Source organism: Brassica napus, chromosome C3 (assembly GCF_020379485.1).
Source record: "Brassica napus cultivar Da-Ae chromosome C3, Da-Ae, whole genome shotgun sequence".
NCBI lineage: Eukaryota > Viridiplantae > Streptophyta > Magnoliopsida > Brassicales > Brassicaceae > Brassica > Brassica napus.
The window spans coordinates 55,921,503-55,935,064 of record NC_063446.1 but is presented as its reverse complement, the minus strand read 5'-3'; the positions used below and the strand labels follow the sequence as shown (position 1 = coordinate 55,935,064).

Sequence of the window (13,562 nt, the reverse complement as noted above, 5' to 3'; positions counted from 1 at the left end):
GCTTCATAGATTTATATTATCGAGTAAATAATTAAACATTTTTTTTTTTTAATTTTTAAAATAAATATATTATCGAGTAAATAATTAAACACTCGCTCGCTTAACTCTCTCTGTCTCCACCATTTCGCTTGTTTAGTTTAAAATTTGTCTTCATTGGTTTAAGGTAGTAAAGATTAATCATTGTTAGATCATATGATTTTTGTTATTTAAAAAAAAAACTCTATAATTTTAAAAGTTAACATCAACAAATATTTAAATATTTAGCATGTAGAGGTATAGTATTACAACATTAAATTATATCTATTTAATTTATAATATCTATAAATTCAATGGATCATATATTGTTTAAATCCAATTATTGATAGCCCAATAAAAATTTATGGTATGCCCAAAATTTAAATGATAAGATTAGATATTAAATGTAACATGACTTTCTAGGAATAGGTACATTAAGTCTATTTTTAAAAAAAATCACACATGAATCAAGGTTGTGACTCCTATTTTAATATATAAGATGCAATTTCTATTTACTTGTTCATGTTAATGTAATAAAATAGTGTTTTCTACAAGTTATCGTATCTTCAAGTTAGTTCGCTTGGTACGACCCACACGCAGTTGATACTTTATGGCTCCGAATGGGTGATTGCGTTTTGAGCGGCACGGGACAAACGGTTCAACAGCAGTACGATTTTAACAGTTATAAAAACGTATAGATATATGGAATATGTAGAGATTTTTGCTACTGTTAACTGCGGTGCGGGTCGGTTGTAAACATCCGAAGCCTATATACAACGAGTAAGTGTAGTTTCCAATAGATCTCGTCAAGTCTTATGAGGTTGATTATTCACAGGTTTAAGGAGTTCTCACCAGGTGCAGAGAGATTAAAGGGAAGCATGTGCTCACGTGGCATAATACTCGGGATCGTTGGCCGAGAAATCAGATACGATTTTTGTTCGATTTTTTTTTTTTGGTTCAATGACAAACTTTCCATTAACCAATATTGTTCAGACCTACATCATAGTTCAGTCCTACAGAAGGCATATCAGCCTCTAACACTGGTTTCAACCAACTTGACACCATAGAATACAACTTAGGAACATAATTCAAAAGAGAAAAAGCTTCATTTGCTATCCTATCTGCCGTTTTGTTACCGTCTCTAGAGAAAAACTCTACTCTGTAGCTTCGGTTCTTCTGAAGGGATTGGGTGATGTCTTGGATGATCGGTTGTATCTTTGGCCATGTCTCTGCTGAACCTTCGATCATCCTTGCCAGTACCTGCGAGTCTGTTTCGAATATCACCTGTGAGTAGCCCAAGCGGGCCATTGACCTTATTGCCCAGTTCAAAGCGGTTGCTTCAGTTTCCACAGGTGAGCTCAAACCTTCGAACCTTTGTGCTCCTGCCCACAACAGTCGTCCCGCATAGTCTCTAGAGACCCATCCAATACCTTGTTGTTGATGATCTTTGTGCCAAGCTCCATCTGTGTTGCATTTGATCCAGTTCTGAGTTGGTGGCGTCCATTTGAGATGTTGCGTACTGCTAGTGGGTTTTTTAACCTTCGTTTTATCTTCCTCTTGTCCCCTCATCCACTCTGCTGTGTCCTCTATAGCTTCATTGACTGTGTCTGGTGCTGGATAGTCTTTGCCTTGGAAGAGGAAGTCATTCCTGTTTTTCCAAAGGCGCCAGAGTAGCCAAGGGACGAGCTCCGCGTGTGCCTCTTCTCAAGTGTATCTTTCTTGTAGACTCAGCACTCGGTGGAGGTTTGAGTAGAGGGAATCAGACATTATACCATGGGGTGGTGCGTGAATGGGAGAGGTAGCCCATATCAGTCGTGCATACGAGCATTGGAATAGAATATGGTTGACTGTTTCACTCTCCATACCGCAACGAGAGCAACTCCCATCTTTAGAGATATGTCTGCTTCTCATATTTGCTGCTGCTGGGAGGGAGTTGCTGATGCATCGCCAAAGGAAGTGGCACACTTTTGGGCTGGTGTTGTACTTCCAAACCCGCTGATATAAGTCGTCGAGGCTTGGCTGATCTACTGTTCCTCGTTGGTTGGCCGCTGCGATGATGTTTGTCTGCACCCAGTACCCAGATTTTACACTATAGTGCCCTGATTTCGAGTATTCCCAGCTGTAGGTGTCCTCTCCTATGGGACCTTGTGGGTGTATGGAGAGGATTTTGCGTCGAGTTCCTTCAGGGAATATACTGTTGATCAGGTTCGAATTCCACTCTCTTCTACATGGCATCATCAGATCTGCAACCTTCATATCCATAGAGAGTAGGTGCCTAATAGGCTCTGGAACTGTGCTTGTTTGGGTGATTGGTGACGCAGGTGAGCTTTCAAGCCATCTCTCTCTCCATATGTTTGTGTTTTCACCGTTTCCAATGATCACCTTAGCGCCTTGTTTGATCAGATGCTGAGCTGAGTGGATACTTCTCCACGCATATGAGGGTCGGGATTCTAGTGGGGCATTGAGAGGGTCGGAGGATCTAAAGTATCTGCTTTTGAAGATTCTGGCTAGCAATGAGTCTGGTTGGGTGATAATGCGCCAGAGTTGCTTCCCGAGCAGAGCCGTGTTGAAAGCTTCTAAATCTTTAAAACCGAGTCCTCCTTTGTCCTTTGGGGAGCATAGGCTCTCCCAACTTCTCCAATGCATTCCTTTTGACGCTGTGTTGCTCTTCCACCAATAATCTGACATTATAGCCATAAATTTCTTGCATATCGTCTTTGGCACCAGGAAACACGACATTGTGTAGGTTGGAAGAGCTAAACCAATTGCTTTGAGAAGCACTTCTTTGCCTGCTGGAGAAAGGAACCTATTTTGCCAGCCACCGATTATTTGCTTGAGTCTTTCTTTGAGGAAGCTCAAAATGGATACTCTAGAGCCTCCAAAAGATTCAGGGAGGCCTAGGTATATACCATCACCCCCTTCCTGCTTCATTCCAAGTTTCAGCTTGATTTCTTCTCTCCTGCTTGGAATGTTTTTGCCAAAGTAAATGCTTGACTTTTGGTAGTTTATTCTCTGACCAGAGGCAAGACTGTACTCTTGTAATATTACAGTTAGGCGGCTGAGCTCTTCATCTGACTGTTTGCAGTAGAACATGCTATCGTCAGCATATAAGAGATGGGAGACTGCAGGAGCTCCACGCGCCACCTTTAGGCATGTGATCTCCCCAGAGTTTTCAGTTTGGATTAGTTTCTGGACCAGCATTTCAGTGCATATTACAAAGAGATATGGGGAGAGCGGGTCTCCTTGCCTAATGCCTCTCGTGGGTCTGATGTCTCCGTGAGGAGTACCGTTGATAAGCACCTGGTATGGGGAGAGCGGGTCTCCTTGCAATGTACTCTCTGGAACAGCTGTTGTTGGAATTCAAAGCGTGCAATAACTCATGGGCAATCAAGATATTATCAGAGATGAGTCTGTCTTCGACAAAAGCTGCCTGAGTTTCTGTTATTATCCAAGGTAGTACAGACTTCAACCGCTTACTAAGTACTTTTGAGACAATCTTATAGGCGACATTACACAAACTTATGGGGCGAAATTCCACTAGCCTCTTTGCCTCCAGCTTTTTTGGAACCAAACAGATGTTTGTTTTGTTGATTCCCTCTTCAAGTTTCCCTGTTCTGAGGAATTCTTGCGCCATAGATGTGAGATCATCTCCCATTGTGTCCCAAAATTGATGAAAGAAGAACCCATTCATGCCGTCCGGGCCTGGACACTTGTGTGGGTTGATATCGAACACTGCCTCTCTTACTTCCTCTCTGGATATCTGTGCCATTAGCTGAGCGTTCTGTTCTTCTGTGACTATCGCTGGTATGCTGTTCCAGTCTTCTAGGGTGATTCCCACGTCTTCTGAAGAATACAATAGCTTGAAGTGAGAGTCTGCAAGTCTTCCCAGGTCTTCTTCCGCAAACCACTCCTTATCATCATCATCAATGAGACTGAGGATCCTGTTTTGTGCTCTACGGTTTTTTGTGACTGCGTGAAAGAATTTTGTGTTCCTGTCCCCGGACCTGAGCCAATTGAGTCGGCTTTTCTGCATCCAGAAGATCTCTTTGTTATGGTACTCCTCATTTAGCTCAGATCTTAAGAGGCTCAGCTCCTCTCCCTTGTTGAAACAACTTCGTGTTGCCTCGTCTATCTTGGAGTGGAGCTCATGGATTCTGAGAGCGGAGTTTGGTTTTGCTGCTCTCTTCCAGATGGAGATGTCTTTCCTGCATTGAGAGATTTTGCGTAGGAGTCCCGCTTGTCCTGCACTGTGTCGCTTCCACGATTGAGAGACTGCAGTGATGAAACTCTCGCGTTTATCCAGCGCTGGTCGTACTTGAAACCCGCTTGCTGTCTCCACATTTGCTCAATGAGGCTAGTCATGACTGGACTGTGGTCTGAGCAGACTTTTTGTAAATAGGTTGCTGACGCTTGGGGGAACATATCTAGCCAGGCTTGATTTGCGACTGTTCTGTCCAATCTACATTGGACATTTTCGTTATTCCTGGTTCCTGCCCATGAGAATTGGTAGCTGACATGTTTTATGTTCCAAAGCCCACAAGCATGCAACATTTGCCGAAAGTCTTTGCCTTCTTCTGCACTCCTTGCTGCTCCGTCTATCTTTTCTGAAGGATCAATAAGCTCATTGAAATCGCCAGTCATTACCCATGCTCCATTTCTGGTTGTACCAGTTCTTGTGATCCTTTCCCAAACGTCACCTCTTTTGCCCTTGATTGGCTCTCCGTATACGCAGGTGAGAAAGAACATTTTTTCTTGCCACTGAATCTTTAAATCTATTACTCTGCGGTTGGCCTGCAGTACCTCAACCTTGCAACTTTTTTTCCACAATACTGCAAGACCACCGCCTTTTCCTACCGGTTCCACTGTTTTCAAGTTGCTGAAACCGAACTTTTCTACCAAACCTTCTATGTACCTTCTTCTGTTTTTGGTCTCACTGAGGAATAACAGCTCAGGATGATGCTGACCAAGCAACTCCTGTAGGTGTCGAACTGTCGGGGTATTCCCCAACCCCTGACAGTTCCAGCTGAGCATTCTCATGTTGACTTTGAAGGGTTGGAATTATCCATCAACCCTTCTTCCAAGATTTTGTCACTCCCCAATACTATCCTACGGACAGAATGGCGAGGGCGTGTAGCTGCTACTTGAGCAGAATGAACTGGAACTTCTACTGATTTCTCTCCAGACCCGCTTCCTTTGGTGCCTAGTCTTTGAAACACTGAAGCTTCATGGGTTTCTGTTCGAGGCTTCATTGCTTCCCTGTCCCCGCTGTTACTGAGCCTTCTTCTCTTTGAAGATAGGACATCTCTGAGGTTCTTTGTGCCCTCTGCTGTGTTCTGTGAGTGTGATCCGAGCCGTTCGAAAACTGAGGGAGGGCTTCTACTTCCCTTGCTTGAACGTCCTTCTTGAGATTCCTTGTGGTTAGAGGAGTCCTTGGAGTGACTTGATCTTGCCTCAGCAGCTCTATCATGCTCAGCGATGCAGGGGGAGTTAGGTTCTACATTTCCTAATCTCTCATAGACTGATACCAAATCTCTGTTAGCCTCTGGAGGGGACGTAGCTCTATTGCAAGGGACAGATCTTTTTCCTGAGGAGTTCGATTTTCCGCCAATGGGGATTGAGGATTCACCTGTGCTCTTCGAGTTTGTGCCTTCCAGTCTAGGGGTTTTAACAATTTCCTTTTGCTTCCATACTCGACTTGATTCTCCAGCGAAAGCCTTCCCTTTCTGGCTCGTCTTCCTGTATGGAGCTGCAGCAAGTATTGTTTCTCTGCGACTTGTTGCGCGAGATTGAGTTGCTCGAGAGTGAGTTGTTCGGGGAGCTTTTACTGTCGCTTTGGAGTTTTGCCCACCTTGTTGGTCTTTTCTCAGGGATCCTCCTTGGGTCTGGTTGCTTCGTCGTGGTACGGCGACGTTTTGATGCTGCTCCTGGGGTAGAACTTGATAGGGGCACTTTGTTTGATCTTGCGTGAGGCGCTTGCAGAGGAAGCAAACTTTGATGAGTCTCTCATATTCCAGCTCAGTAGGTATTACTTCTCCTGACTTGAAGCGAGCTGTACGCCTGAACTGGAGTGGCTCATCTGTATTGATCCATACTTGAGCTCGAATGTATTCCACGGAGATAGAGTTCTTGGCGTGCAGCTCTACCTTTTCTATCTTTTCCAGAGGTCCAATGAGACTGTCGACGGCTTGCTTCTTTAGGAGATGGACGGGGAGCCCTCGGACTCTGATCCAGAATAGGATTTTGTGGAGGAAACCTGGAGATGGGGAGGGTGACCATTGGTCAAGAGAGACTATCCAGACATTCACAAACCAAGGGCCTCTCGTGAGTACATGGTGAAGGTCTCTGTCTGATTGGAAGATGAACTGGACTCTGTCTGCTCCCACTCCTCTTCCATGAACTCTATCTTCCAAGCCCCATATCGGGGGAACGGCTTTGACGAGGCCACCGACTTTGTGTACAGTAGGGTTGAGGCATCGTACAATCACGCTAAGAGAGTTTTCTTCAATGAGGTCGTCGTTTTCTAGGTTCGGGATGTCGACCATCTCTCCCTCTTCTAGCAGCTCGAGCTCTTTGAGTTCCTCCATCAAGGAGAGCTCTTTCTTTTTTTTGGGACGAAACATTTTGTTACTGACCTGAGAAACCACAATGGTCTAATGAGAAGCCACAAAGGCCTAATGATAAGCCACTAGGGCCTAAAGAGAGAATCTTTCAGTCTCCAGCGAGGGTTCGAGTGGGGCGTTTGGATCTGGGGATCGTGGTTTGAAACTAGTGGGTAGAGGCGAAGATTTCTTCGGAATAGAAAGCTATGTGAGCTTAATGGGTACAGCGTGACCTTCTGCTTGTCTTGCTGAATGAAATCTAGGGTTATCAGATCAATATCTGTGGATTTGGGGGAGATTTGAGGATTTTGGTGAGAACCCTAGCCGCCTCGCTACTCTCCGCATTGTTAGAGTGTTTTAGAGGCTTCTCTTTTGTTCGATTTTTAGTTATCCTTTTTCCGAAATCCGAATTTGTTTTAAAAATGGGTAAAAACTTTAAATAAGGCCAATTATTAATACAGCTCTAAACATCTCAACTATCTTCCTCATGGCCGATGTGGGCTTCTCCACTTTGCCATTATTATATATTTTCGGGCTTTACACTATATGAAGCCCAAGTCATTCTCTTCACACATTAACTAAAGCCCAATGGTATTTAATTGACCCAATAAGAATAGCAAATTTCGATCCACTTTTCTAGGTTTGCGAAGGTAAAGTTGAAACGAGGACGACCATAAAAACCAACTCGAAAGGCAATTAAAAACAAAAATATAATAGAAATTTTCTTCAAGATCGCGATCTTCAATATCGAATCCCTAATCCATTCAAGCTTCTCCTATCTTCTCCGGCGTAATCATGGTATAGTTCCTCTAAAGTCAACCCTTCCCTTTTTTTCTTTGTGGAGCTTCTTCTTCTTCTCTTTGTTGCTCCGATCTGCCAGATCTGATTCATGAGCTTAATTCGAAATCTGAATCACGCGAAGATTGTTTTCAATTAGCTAAATGGAGATCCTAATTTCGAATCGGATTAGCTGACTTCTTTTACTCTTTTGTTATGGTGTTAGGACGTTCGATCTCCTGCTCCCGTTCCCATCGGATCTCGGCGGCGTGATAACAAGTGGTCATCTCGTTGGGGTCCTGACGATAAAGAGAAAGAGAAAGATGCCAAGGTTGGCTACAACAACAAGGACAACAAGGAGGAGGTTCAGATTGAAACTCAATCTGTGCTTGGCAGCAGCCTCCGTGACTCTGACACTCGTGACAAATGGAGGCCACGTCATCGGATGGAGCAGCTCCAGTCCGGTGGACCAGCTTCTTACCGTGCTGCACCTGGGTTTGGACTTGATAAAGGACGAAGTGAAGGACGAAGTGAGGGTCCGAACATAGGTTTCACCGTTGGTCGAGGAAGGGCGAGGGGTACTTGGTCTGCGTTCTTTGGTGCTGGAGGGTTCTTGAGAAATGAAAGTGTTCCTGGTAAACCTGCCCCTACGTGTCGGTATGTGAGGGGGAAGTTGCTTGACTTGTATAGAAACCAGAAGCCTGATAGGATGCCTATTGATATGGAGGATGTTGACTCTGTAACTCAAGTGGCTTTGATTGAACCTCTTGCTTTTATCACCCCTGATGTTGAAGAAGAGGTATGGTCCATATCCTTTCCCATAAGTGTGTCATCCATGTTTCTTGTTTGTAACTAATTTTCGTGTGTTTGTTTTCGGGTATTATCTATTTATTTCAGGAAAGCCTTAAGGGTATATGGAAGGGAAGGATCACTGGTAGCGAAGCTCACACTTCACCTGGGGAAGAATCATTAGCTGAGAAGAGTCTGGGTATGTGTAATCTTGTTTTTCGTTGCTTTGCTTCTATCTTTCCAACTAGCGTAGTATAATGAATGCCTCTGTGACTTGATTCAGGTGAGACAAAAGTGGATGGTGCTTTGCTAGGGGTTATGATTGGTGACAGTGTTTCCATGCATAATAGTAATTCGGGTATGTGAATAATAGGTGCTAAACGGTTCTTCTAATTCATGTATTTTTTTAAAGCTTAAGTCCATTGTTATGAGTTTGATGGTATTTTAGTGTTCTACTATATATTCTGACCCATATCCAAACAACTGTTTCTGTAGGAGTACTTGGTAGTCATAATGGAGGCTTGTGTGGTTCTTCTGAAAGTGATCAAGTTTCTCATGGAAGTCATGAAGCAGTTAGATCTGCTTTTGATAAATCTTCTATGTTGGATGCGGGTGAACCCATTGTTACGGGAAAGCTGCAGCAACCTGATATTGAAGTGAATCACTCCGAAGGGACTCTGCCACCTGAGGAGTTTATGTTCTCGTACATTGATCCTCAAGGAGTAATACAGGGACCGTTCATAGGATCTGACATTATTTCCTGGTTTGAGCAAGGGTTTTTTGGGACTGATCTACAGGTCCGCTTGGCAACTGCTCCAGAAGGGACTCCTTTTCAAGATCTAGGCAGTGTCATGTCATATTTAAAGACGGAAAGTATGCAAGCCCACATCAATGATCAGATCAGCGAGCTAGAAGAGACTAGTAGAAAAGCAAATTCGGAGATTGGTTTATCATTTGCACCCGTAGCAGAATCTAATGGTTCAGCCTTAGGTCACGATGATGTTCAAATGAACTCTAAATCAGAAGCTTATGTGAAACCACCACATGTTGATGACCGAAGTTTCTTGGACTATTCTGCTCAAGATGAAGGTTTGTTATTCTACTGACCTTTTCTCACTTTTGTGCATTTGTATGGTATAAGACATTTCTTTCTTCGGTTTAATATGCTTGTGTAGCCGAATACATTTCCTTCTTTCATAATGATATTAATTAACTTTCTGTTCATGATAACTAAACATACTTTTTGTATTTTTTTCTTATTCAGAAATCGTATTCCCAGGAAGAGCTGGAGTTTCTGGTTATGGATCGGCAAAATCCTCTACAAGTATGCATGATGCTTTAATGGGAGTTTCTGGCCACTCTGCTATTCCTGTTGAATCAGCGAAGGTTGCTACTCAAAATCAGAATGAGAACAAGCTGCATCCGTTTGGTGTGTTGTGGTCTGAGCTAGAGAGCAGCAGTACACCAGTTGATCTTTTGCCTAACAGGTCGTATGATACAGGACATGACCAGAAGTATCTTGATCAAGCTCAGGATTTGGATCATTTATTAACTCTCAAATTGCAGCAGCAGCAGCAGCAGCAGCAACAAAAGATTCAGTTGCAGCAGCAGCAGAAGATTCAGTTGCAACAACGTCAACTAGAGCAAGAGTATCAATTACAACAGAATCTCTTACAGGAGCAACAACAATCACATGCTCGGAATTTACATTTTCAACAGATTCTTCAAGGACAGACTCCTGATTCAAGGATTGGGCAGTCACATGACTTCCCTCGATTCAACAATGTTGATCAGATGTTATTAGAGCAGCAACTAATGGATGAATTGCAGAGTTCTGGCCATAGGTCACAAAATTTTACACCGTACATGGAGCAGCTTGCCGCTGGAAATTTTGGGCAGTTACCACATGAAGGTCATCAAAACGAGCTACTACTTGAACAGCTACTTTCCGAACAAATGCAATCTCAATACAGACAGATGCGTTCTCAACATGGACACATGCAATCTGAACCGATACGGTCTTTGGAGTACCAGCTACTGCAGCAAGACCAGCTCATGCGATTGGCAAATGGAGGGAGGCAAAATACAGTATTGGAGGAACTGAGACATATTGACCCTCAACATGGACAATTGCAGTCTGAACCAATACGGTCTTTGGAGTACCAAATGATGCAGCAAGAGCAGCTCATGCAATTGGCAACTAGAGCGAGGCACAATACGTTATTGGAGGAACATAGACATATTGATCCTCTATGGCCATCCAACCGTAATGATCAGCTTCTAGGAGCTCATCCGGGGATCCACCGTTCACACTCTTCTGCGGGATTTAGACCAGTAGACTTCCATCAACAGCAGCAGAGGCCACCCTTTGAGGATCACTTTAGTCATCTTGAGCGGAACCTTTCATATCAGCAACAACTTAATCAGGAATTATTCGAGCAAGGTCTACCCTTTGAGCGATCTACATCGTTACCCAGAAATACATCGGGGCTGAATCTGGATGCAGGAAGAGGTCTTAACCTCTCTGAGTTGCGGGATGCCCAGATGCAATCTTCTGGTAGATTAGGAAATTCTACTCCGGGTTTCAGTCATCAGAATCCCCATACACAATTAGGTGAACCTCATTTTTCAGAAATGGAACCAAGGAATGAACGCTGGCATGGAGCAGATACACAGCTAGCTGGTGGCTGGGCTGAAACTCAGTTTCATAGACCAAATACTGAAGCTGACCATCGTAAAATGAGGAGGCAGGGCGAAGATTCCAACTCATGGATGGTAGATGGACATACAGATGAAAAGTCAAAACAGCTTTTTATGGAGTTGCTTCACCAGGGGCCTGGCCATCAACCTCTCGAGTCACCAAGCATGAATCGTGGGGAACCCTATGACAGGATGGCTGCTTCAGGATTCGGCTTTGCAGACCATGGTGGTAGACAAAACGCTTCATCTTCTTTTGGGTCGCACGCATCTTCTGATGAACATGTAAACGGATTACCAGGAGATGGGAACTATATGGGATCGTTGCAGCATAATAATTCATTGCTTTCTGGAAGTATCGATGGTGGAAGAAAAAATGAAACTAAAGACTTCAGTAATATGCTTGGTATGAGCAAAGACGCGAATGACTTCAGAACGTGGAACAATGCACCACCAAAAAAGGAAGGAGCGGGATTGATGTCATTTGAAGCACAAGACAGAATGGGAAAGCAAGCAGTAATGGACTCCTTGGTTCAAGGGGAGGTTCCTGTTGCTACGCTTGGCAGACAGTCTTCTTCCAGTATCTCTGGTATGTATCTTCCAGAGTTAAGATTTCGTTTTCCCCGAATATATCATGTTTTTTTTTTGTTATGGGGGCTTATGTTGATATTTTCTTTCTGCAGAGTCATACAGTGACAACTTGGTTGGAGAAGTTAGAAAGGATAGGTAATTTTGTACTAACGTTTAGCAACCGTAGATTATGTAATTGGTAAATCGCCATGTGAGCTTTGATAATGATTAAATGTTTTTATTGTTGTAGGTTGGTAGTTCCATCACACGGGCAGGTATCAGTTTTGTTAAAAAGGCCTCCCTCATCGCACTCGTCATCATCGCATGAGGGATTGCTCGAGCAGATGTCCGATGCAGCTAACAGAACAGCAGTGGGAAACAAAGGGTCAAAGGCGTCGTTCAGTGAGATGTTGAAGAATAGCAGTAGCAGTAGCAGTAGCAGCATGAAGAAAGTGGCAGTAGAGCCATCTTCTGATCCAAACGAAGGAAACAAAGGCGGTGGTGGGAAGAAGAAAGGCAAGAAAGGGAGGCAGCTTGATCCAGCTCTTCTCGGTTTCAAAGTCACTAGCAATCGTCTTATGGGTGAAATTCACCGCGCTGATGACTTTTAGTCAATTCTGATACCTGAGATCCATTCAAGCGTTTCTTCTTCTTCGGAGTAATCATGGTATAATTCGATCTTTGCCTATAAGTAAACCCTTCCTATGCTTTTGTTTGGTTATGATTTGATGGTCAATGGTGACCTCTTTGTTTGAAATATGAATCACGTGAATAACAGAATGGCATCTATTTTTCGAAATTCGAATTGGATTAGCTGACTTCGTATCTGCAGCTTTGTGGATTGTTTACTTGGTTTTAGATGCATGGGTAAATTTCTTTACCTGCCATTGCACTATTATGAATTGTGCAAGTCGGTGTGAAGCTTTATCCGGGATTAACCAACCATTAATATCTACAGTCACACATAATGGGAGATATGATTATTGATTGATTCTGTGTTGATTTGGTAATTGCAGAAAACTTCAAAGCTGACTCGCAGACAGGGAAGTGGAGAAGTTTGACAAAAACGTTACAAAGAGAGGTTTTGTACCTGAGACCACTACCTGTAAGTTTATCTCTTTTAGATAACCTGTAAGGAACCATGGTCTGGAATCTGAATCATTTCAGTATACTGTGTATGTACAGCTCTCTTCCAGATCATGAGGACTGCAACTAGCGGAGATACACATTCAAGCTAGAAGAATCAAGTTTAGAAATGAATCTTTCTTCTTCTGTCTTGACTCATTTTCTCTCCTTTTAACTGTAGAATCCAACTTTCCGTTTACTCGTGCATATTAATGTAATGAAGAGTATTTTCTTCAAGCTATATGTCCTTGTTGTTATGCTTTTGTTCACTTGGTACGACCCACACGCAGTTGATACTAAATACAAGGAGTAAGTACTAGAGTATACAGCAACCTCTAAGAAAGTGAACCAAAGAGAAGATATGATCAAGCAATAGCCGTAGGGGAGGGATGAAAAGCTGTTCCGCAAGCGATCCAAAGTGTTTTTCTCCGAAGAAAGGTACAGAGAAGAGGGACCTTGGTCCATTCCTTAGTAATAAAATTGTAGGTTATCAGACGGTGTAGTAATAGAATGAAGAGTCTTTTCTACAAGCTATGTCTGTGGACCCCGAGGACAACAATATGTTGCCTAGATAATTCATCCTAATGTACTTTCCGTAAAACTCCAAGCGCCATTTGATGGTCATTCTGTCAACCTCCTCTACAACATTGTCATCTTCTTCTGAAGCTCCCATATGCTAATTCACGTTTCAGCGTTTATAGTCAGATGCACTGCTTCCATTTCCCATTCGACCATTTCGTAGGACAATGTCTCTTTTGGGGTCCGTTAACATGAAGTAAAGCGTGCTGTGTAATTGGCTGTAACTTACAAGGTTAAGGAATACAGGGAGTTTATGTTGGACGAGATGGTCCATTCATTTCTCAAGGAATCATAGTCTTCATACTCTCCACATCCAACCCACAAGAACTTCTACCCATCAATGGTGGAGTTTTGGTCATCACATCAAATATTATTATGCTTTGATCAATCATGTCACTTCCGTTTATCCAC

At 43.2% G+C, this 13,562-nt stretch overlaps 2 protein-coding genes across 2 annotated transcripts; one reads left to right on the top strand and one right to left on the bottom strand.

Moving 5' to 3' along the window:
* Positions 1 to 990: 990 nt before the first annotated feature.
* On the bottom strand, positions 991 to 5,052 carry LOC106359240. The gene is made up of 4 exons (XM_048749801.1): positions 4,479 to 5,052; positions 3,535 to 4,344; positions 1,838 to 3,362; positions 991 to 1,663 (listed from the first exon to the last, which is right to left on the bottom strand). Exons 1-4 carry the CDS (start codon positions 5,050 to 5,052, stop codon positions 991 to 993), a joined length of 3,582 nt encoding a protein of 1,193 aa, XP_048605758.1.
* Positions 5,053 to 7,234: 2,182 nt separating this feature from the next.
* Positions 7,235 to 12,829, top strand: LOC106361894. Its single transcript, XM_013801703.3, has 10 exons — positions 7,235 to 7,412; positions 7,618 to 8,190; positions 8,289 to 8,379; positions 8,464 to 8,538; positions 8,676 to 9,269; positions 9,445 to 11,466; positions 11,561 to 11,603; positions 11,698 to 12,114; positions 12,464 to 12,552; positions 12,633 to 12,829. The coding sequence occupies exons 1-8, from the start codon at positions 7,410 to 7,412 to the stop codon at positions 12,056 to 12,058; spliced, it is 3,762 nt and encodes a 1,253-aa protein (XP_013657157.2). The 5' UTR covers positions 7,235 to 7,409; the 3' UTR covers positions 12,059 to 12,114; positions 12,464 to 12,552; positions 12,633 to 12,829.
* Positions 12,830 to 13,562: the final 733 nt, after the last annotated feature.

Bases quoted from the DNA above. Each gene is read 5' to 3' on its own strand.
- LOC106359240 (XM_048749801.1), bottom strand. From the start codon at position 5,052: ATGAGAATGCTCAGCTGGAACTGTCAGGGGTTGGGGAATACCCCGACA. The intron at 4,345-4,478 runs GTAGATTGGACA...ATGTGGAGACAG, and splicing joins GAATAACGAAAATGTCCAAT to CAAGCGGGTTTCAAGTACGA. The intron at 3,363-3,534 runs GTTTGTGTAATG...TTCCAACAACAG, and splicing joins AGTGGAATTTCGCCCCATAA to CTGTTCCAGAGAGTACATTG.
- LOC106361894 (XM_013801703.3), top strand. The intron at 8,380-8,463 runs GTATGTGTAATC...GACTTGATTCAG, and splicing joins ATTAGCTGAGAAGAGTCTGG to GTGAGACAAAAGTGGATGGT. The intron at 11,604-11,697 runs GTAATTTTGTAC...TTATTGTTGTAG, and splicing joins GGAGAAGTTAGAAAGGATAG to GTTGGTAGTTCCATCACACG.